Source organism: Centropristis striata, chromosome 21, assembly GCF_030273125.1.
Source record: "Centropristis striata isolate RG_2023a ecotype Rhode Island chromosome 21, C.striata_1.0, whole genome shotgun sequence".
Taxonomy (NCBI): domain Eukaryota; kingdom Metazoa; phylum Chordata; class Actinopteri; order Perciformes; family Serranidae; genus Centropristis; species Centropristis striata.
Window position 1 is genome coordinate 6,123,685 of NC_081537.1, and position 7,563 is coordinate 6,131,247.

General features: G+C 37.0%; 1 protein-coding gene across 1 annotated transcript in view; it reads right to left on the reverse strand.

Moving 5' to 3' along the window:
- LOC131959608 (GTPase IMAP family member 6-like) overlaps positions 1-7,117 on the reverse strand; it is a 7,585-nt gene extending 468 nt beyond the window's left edge. Inside the window, exons 1-8 of the mRNA XM_059324818.1 lie at positions 7,059-7,117; positions 6,659-6,749; positions 5,809-5,886; positions 4,467-4,517; positions 3,527-3,577; positions 3,371-3,421; positions 2,286-2,327; positions 1-601 (exon numbers count right to left, since the gene is read on the reverse strand). The exon at positions 1-601 is cut by the window's left edge and continues 468 nt beyond it. Of these exons, the coding sequence (XP_059180801.1) occupies positions 1-601; positions 2,286-2,327; positions 3,371-3,421; positions 3,527-3,577; positions 4,467-4,517; positions 5,809-5,886; positions 6,659-6,698 (914 nt within the window). The 5' untranslated portion in view covers positions 6,699-6,749; positions 7,059-7,117. The remainder of the gene's footprint in view (positions 602-2,285; positions 2,328-3,370; positions 3,422-3,526; positions 3,578-4,466; positions 4,518-5,808; positions 5,887-6,658; positions 6,750-7,058) is intronic.
- Positions 7,118-7,563: the final 446 nt, after the last annotated feature.

Consider the following 7,563-nt stretch of genomic DNA (forward strand, 5'->3'; position numbering starts at 1 on the left):
ACACGCTCCACCAGCTGCCTGCGCAGCGCCCTCCTTTCCTCTGGGGGGCAGTCTGGCCTGTTGTCCACCAACTCTGGCCTCTGGTCGCAGAGAGACAGAGCCCTTTTCAGCCCCCCAGAGTCCAGGTCCAGCAGCTGGTCTACGGTTCTCCTTCCTCCCAGGCGGTCTGCATGGCTGAACACTGGGATGATGTACTCGGAGACCCCGGCTCCAAACAGCTCAACGGTGGCCCGGATCGCCCGAGCGGCATCCTGGTCCACCTCCATGCTGGATCCTGGAGCTCGGACCACCAGCAGGAAGGCGTGCGGTCCAGGACCGGAGAGCTGAAGGCTCCTCAGAGCCTCCCGGGCTCTCCTGTTGTTTCCCAATGACGACCCCAAATAATCAGGGGTGTCGATCACTAGAACCTCTCTCCCATCAATCACTGCCCTTCTCTTGGTGCTCTCCGTTTGGGGACCCATGGGCACTTTTTTTTCACTGTTTCCCAACAAAGTATCTGCAAGGGAGGTGCGGCCTCCACCTGTGGGCCCCAGGAGGATCAGCCTGAGGCCGGATACGGTCGGATCCATCTTTGACTCCGGTCCTCCATCTCTGGGTGATCCTGCAGAGGTGACAAGCTTTTATCATTGATAGTTCACCCCAGTTCTGAGGTCTTTACACTGGCTTCCTGTCACTCAAAGAATTGATTTCAAAATATTAATGTTGGTTTATAAAGCCCTAAATGGTCTAGGGCCAAAATATATTACCGATCTGCTGATACGTTATGAGCCGTCCAGAGCCCTTATGTCGTCTGGGACAGGTCTACTTACAGTCACAAGAGTTAGGACTAAACAAGGAGAAGCAGCATTTAGTTTTTATGCACCAAATCTCTGGAACAAACTCCCAGAGAACTTGAGGTTTGCTGCAACTCTCAGCTCTTTTAAATCAAGTCTGAAGACTTTTCTCTTTCCATTTTAACCTGTAGTTTTTATTCATTCGCTTTTAAATGTTTTATTCATTCACTTTTTTTTTTTTATTCGCTTTTAAATGTCTTCTAATGTGTTTTATGTATTTTAATCTTGCCCCTGTAAAGCACTATGAATGGCCCTGTGTCCGAATTGTGCTATATAAATAAACTTGCCTTGCCTTGCCTTTAAATCAGGGGTGGGCAACTTAAATGCTGCAGGGGGCCACAACTTTTCATGTTCACTACCACAGGGCCACATATAGGACCGTACACTTAACCAGATATGATGAAACTGCAATTTTAAATATGCAAGGTTCATACACTTTTTGAGTGGTCAAATTCAAGCTTTTCCAGGACCTTAAAACGGTTGTAAGTTGCATGTTTTAGATGAGTACTTACATGCTAAAAGGGGTAATTTCACTCAACCATACCGACAGCAATGGTGTTACACTTTTAACAACCAAAAGTACAGTTTGCTAATCTCAATATTCAATTTAGTATTTTTTTCATTGAACATGTGATTATCTATAGTCAGATTGCAAGAGAAATACAGTAAGAATTTCAAGCATTTTCAAGCACTTTATCCAAAATCCAAGCACTTTTCAAACCTTGAAAATACAACATTAAAATTTAAGCATTTTCAAGGATTTCAAGCACCCGTACGAACCCTGAATATGTTTACAGTGCAGTAACTTAACATATTTCATGCTCAAATGCATGTATAACAGTATAAATAGGAATACAAAAGGTTTGAAGCAAATAAAAAATAACCACTGACTGTGATTTCTTTTTTTTTCAGTGCAAGAACAGCAGACCAACATTAATGCAAGAAGTAATTTTGTGCATTTCTACACTGCACTTTTAAGATTTCATGCTCAAATGCATGTAGTTGTACTGAGGGCTACTTGAAGTGAGGGTGCGGGCCGTATGTGGCCCCCGGGCCTCCAGTTGCCCATCCCTGGTTTAAAACATGGACATAGTCCTTGTGACATCACCGATGGCAAACCCTAAATTATGCATAACTATAAGCCTTAACATAAATTAAATAGGGGGCCTGTATAAAGATTCAGCCCTCGTACAGTTTTCTTGAACAGGAAAAAAAAAAAAGTTGTACATTTTAACATGGTGGTCTATGTACATTGACTCCCTTTGGAGCCAGCCTCAAGTGGTAATTTTTTCCCTTCATTTTTCTTCCCTGCATGCTTTTATTAGGAAAATAATAAAGCACTTTGGGGTAAAGCTGTGATTCTCAGCCCAACTAACAAGTTTTAAATATCTTACTTTCAACAGAACAAACAATAAAAAGCAGAAACATTTAACAAAGTAAAGGTGAACTGACCTGTGATGACAGCAATCAGCCACTGGAGCTTGGAGGAGGATGCTGATAGAAGAGCAGATTGTAAGTCAGTTGCTTAATTATAGGCCTATAATTATTATGTACACTAAAATAGCCCGACTCCACTCAGATACTAAATTGCTGTCATGTGTCTGTTTAACCCTCTGGAGTCTCCAAAAGTGCCAACGATTTACTTCTTCATGACATCCAGACTAGAAAACAAAGCAGCGTGGAGCCCTACTGTAAATTTACCTCTAAAGTTCTGGCTGTAAACTCCATGAGGCCAGTTTCAGTTTGATGATGATATACCAAGTAAAACTGGAGACAAGCTCAAATATATTTAGTATAAAATGATTGAACTGGATGGAACCCTCTTATATGTTAGATTTGACACCTTTGTTCACATTTGCAACATTTCAAATTCTTTATTGAGCATGATAGTGTTTTGAAAGTTTAAAAAAAAGATTCAAAATCACATTTTATGTTGGACTAAAGAACTAAAAAAGACATAAAATGACCAAAGAAAGACACAAAATGACCAAAAAAGACACAAAATGACCAAAAAAGACATAAAAAGACACGCAAAAAGACACAAAATGAACAAAAAAAGACACAAAATGACCAAAAAAGACAAAATGACTTACAAAGACACAAAATGACCAAAATTGTTAAGCTAAACACACAAGACATAAATAAAATAGAGTCCCACTAGAATAAAACCCAGAGATGATGACAGGATCACACACAATCACAAGATCACATTTATGTTGTTTTTTCTTTGTTTCATTTTGGTTCAAAATGTTTTAATCCAGTAAGTCAGAATAAAAAATCAATTATTATCAGGTCATATAGGTGAGGTTGTGCTGAAAAAAACAACAACAACATGGCATTTAAATATTTTTAAAGTGGTGTATACAGGCAGGATGGAAAGGATTAAGAAATGGACAAAATAGCCCAAAACTCCATAGAGTTTAAGTCACTTCCTAAGACGACCAAATATACAGACTCATACTGTCTCCTGACCTGTTTACCTTCACTTCAAAAGTCCATTTAAAGCTCTGAGAAGAGTAAATGCACAAAGCACTTACCTTCGAAAAAACGCCAAACTCCAGTCAGCCATTTACACAGGCTCTGGATTCCTGACACACAAGACATAAATAAAAAAAGTTAGCATATGACGTTTTTAATTTGTAGAGAAAAATGTGACACTTATTCCTTCGGGTCAGAATTGAGGGATTTCATACCACGCAGGGTTCCCACCAGGCGGCCCACCCAGCCCCAAAGAGCTGACAGACCTGAGGACAACAACAACAACAATAACAACAACAACAACAACAACAACAACAACAAACAACAGCACACATTAATGTTCTGGTCATTTTATGTCACATAATACACAAACATACAGAAACCCTGAGAGATAAGTGAGACATAAAAGTCTGGTGATCCGTCTTCTAAGTCTAATCTAATTTTTTTTTATCCTTTGTTTATGATTTTAACCCTTTAAAGGGCACTCCTGGAAATTAAAAATGTCAACCCTGAAGTGTTATTGAAGAATATTACAAGACTTTTTGCAAAATGTTTCATTTTTATATTGCAAATCGAGGTCAATTGAGTCATTATTAGGGTGGATTCGGGTAATGTGGGACACTTAAGGTTTGGCTGGTTTATTTCCTGCTTAAAGTAAATATAGTCATCAAAACCTTCATTATTGGTCTACTCTGACTGAAATTACATAAAATATTTTTAAATTTAGAAAAATATAACAAAGTCAAAATTGCAAAAAGTGTCCCACATTACCCGAATTCACTATATTATTATATTTATTATAGTCTCTTTCCCACAGCAACCCTAAATCGACAATAACACATCATCTGCATACATCATCACTTTATCTTTTACCTTTAACTATTTATTATCTTTCTAAACTATTTATTACATATGCGTAATGTCTGAATGTCTTTTTTAAAGCACCTTATATATGAGAAGCACACGTGAATGTAATTGTATACTTTTTTAATACAATGACAATAAAGGAAAGCTGGAATCTTGTGTGATTTACTGATTGGTCAGATGCCACAGTCTCACTATCTGTGATGTAGAAATCCAAATGTGGTTATTTGCCTGATAAAGGGTTAAGAAAGGGTGACCTTTGACCTCTGACACATCACTAACTAAACTCACCGGTTAGGGAGCAGAACAGACGAATCGGCCATCGGATCAGAGCCGGGAGAGCTGCAGGGAAATCAGACTCAGTATAACAGCAGAGGTCATGATTGATTTATTGTTTGGTCTTTTCTAAGATTTGCTGACCACTGCAAAAAAAATATAGTATCGCTTGCTTTATCCTTTAACCCTCTGGAGTCTCCAAAAGCTCCAAATCCAGACTTCTTCATCACACCCAGACTAGAAAACAAAGCAGCGTGGAGCCCTACTGTAAATTTACCTCTAAAGTTCTGGCTGTAAACTCCATGAGGCCAGTTTCAGTTTGATGATGATATACCAAGTAAAACTGGAGACAAGCTCAAATATATTTTGTATAAAATAATAGAACTTCTTTTAATTCTTTATTGAGCATGATAGTGTATTGAAAGTAAAAAAAGAGATTCAAAATCACATTTTATGTTGGACTAAAGGACTAAAAAAGAAACAAAATGACTAAAAAAAGATACAAAATGACCAAAAAAAGACACAAAGTGACCAAAAAGAGACACAAAGTGACTTTAAAAGGACACAAGAAAACACAAAATTACTAAAAAGACACAAAATGACCAAAAAAGACACAAAAAGACACAAAGTGACCAAAAAAAGACACAAAATGGCTTTAAAAGGACACAAGAAGACATGAAATGACTAAAAAAAGACACAAAGTGACCAAAAAAGACACAAAATAACTAAAAAAGACACAAAGTGACCAAAAAAAGACACAAAATGACTTTAAAAGGACACAAGAAGACAAAAAATGACTAAAAAAAGACACAAAATGACCAAAAAAGACACAAGACACAAATAAAATAGAGTCCCACTAGAATAAAAACCAGAGTTGGATGACAGGATCACACACAATCACAAGATCACATTTATGTTGGTTTTTCTTTGTTTCTTTATGGTTCAAAATGTTGATCCAGTAAGTCAGAATAAAAATCTATTATTATCAGCTCATATAGGTGAGATTGTGCTGAAAAAAAATATACCAACATGGCATTTAAACATTTTTTAAGTGGTGTATACAGGCTTAAAAAATGGACGAAATAGCCCAAGACTCCATAGAGTTAAAGATTTCTGTTTATGATGAGTAAACTGAGAATGACCCAGGATGCATAGCTGGCCCCTGATAAATCCATCAGGAATGTCTGTTCTTATCAAAACCACACTGATAAATTAAAACAATATCAATCTCGTTCCCAGACTCACTATCTCTGAGGAGGACAGGTCAAGCGATCATAAAAACAATATGGCTTATATTGCAGGTGAACGTTATGTTTTTCCAAATGAATATGGACGTGTGTGTCTGTGAGTGACTGACTCTGAGAGAATCTGTAGAGAAGATACCCCACCACAGTAAAAGCTCCCATCTGGGCGCTGTTGCCGTTCAGCCACCAGCCTAAACAGAGGAAGGAGGAGGAACACATTAGAGTTGCAGTGCTGTACATAGCATAATTTAACATGGGGATTATCTTTCACAAAACTGGGAAATGCAGAATGAAAAACCCTATTGAATTAATTCTGCTGTATGTGTGCATGTGCCTACACTGCAAATTATTTGTTTCTTACCAAGATAAAAAGAAATTAGATTTAGAAGTGTTAGATAATTTATCTTGTTTTTAGAGTTAATTTCTTATTGTGTTGTGTTCAACATGCTTATTTATATTTATTTCAAGTGAAATTATCTGTCCATGCAGCAAGATCATTTCCCTCAGATTTAGTGTTTTTATCTTGTTTTTAGACACACCTTTTTTTTGCAGTGTATAGAATAAGTACACATGCACACAGTGGGGAACCAATACAAAACAAACAAACAAACAAACTAACTAACTAACTAACTAACTAACTAACTAACTAACTAACCCTAACGACTTTTTTTACAAAACTTTTTTTTAGCTAGTTTAATTTCCTGTTCATTTTCTTCAAAGCGCTCGTTTGCATGTTTATTCTGAAAAACTAAACCGGAAGTCTAACCGATTTTGCCGCGAAGCTGACGTTATGGACACAATATTAAAATATGTGATAAAAAAAAGAGATAATTGAGTAATGGACATCTCATTAAGTGCCTATTTTAATTGTAAAATCATAAAAGAGAAGTTAAATTATAAATAATACTTTCTTATAGTTCTTATAGTTTCTTCAAATCTATGTTTATATATTAATTGTCTCACCTGCATCCTCAGAGCCGTCCTTTTCACATTGACACTCCATTTCAGTTGGTGTCAAGCTAGCGAGACTTTATGACCTCACTTCTGCTCAGAACTGTCAAAATAAAAGCATTAAAAGTTCAAAGTAACACCCGGTATAAACAAACAAACTACACAACTGAAAATTAAACAATATCAGAATTAAACATGTAATCAAATAATAATATACCTAGAATTATTTTCACATCAGTCAGTTCAGACCTCAGAAAAGCTACGTAATCACTCATGTGTTAACATGTAGCACAGTTTCAAAACAAGGTAAAACCAAAACAGAAAACCTAGACAGGAAAACTCAACACATACAATACAGTTTAATGGAAAAAAAAGTCTGTTGAAACACACAGCAATGGCAAAGCTTCATTACCTCCAGTGTAGAAAGATAATCCTCCCCAAAGAATCTCCTCTCTGTTAAAACCTGACGCAACTCACGAGGTCAAAGTTGTATGAGATCTTTTCTTCCTGCTGTTGTGGAGAAACATTGGCCTGTGCAGGCCTGCCCCCAACAGGAACACTGCTCTTATTATGCTGTGCTGTGTTACAAAACAATGCAGTGAAAAGGTCCAGGTATGCTGATAATGCTTTCTTTGGATGAACACACCTTTCTTGCTGCAGGAAGAACTGGAAAAGCTGCTTAACATGCACAGGATACTGACTCATGGTTATTATAATAAAACAGACAAGATGCAGGGCGGTAAAAACAATTTGGTTTTATTAATGCAAATGCAATGTACAGACTTTTTTAAAAAACATATTGTAGCACACGTCAACTTGTGGAAGCAACCATTTCTGTCAATGTGATAAAAAAAAATGGAAATCATTATAATGAGACGTCAAAACAATGACTTATCTCAAAAAATGAGAAGCAATGA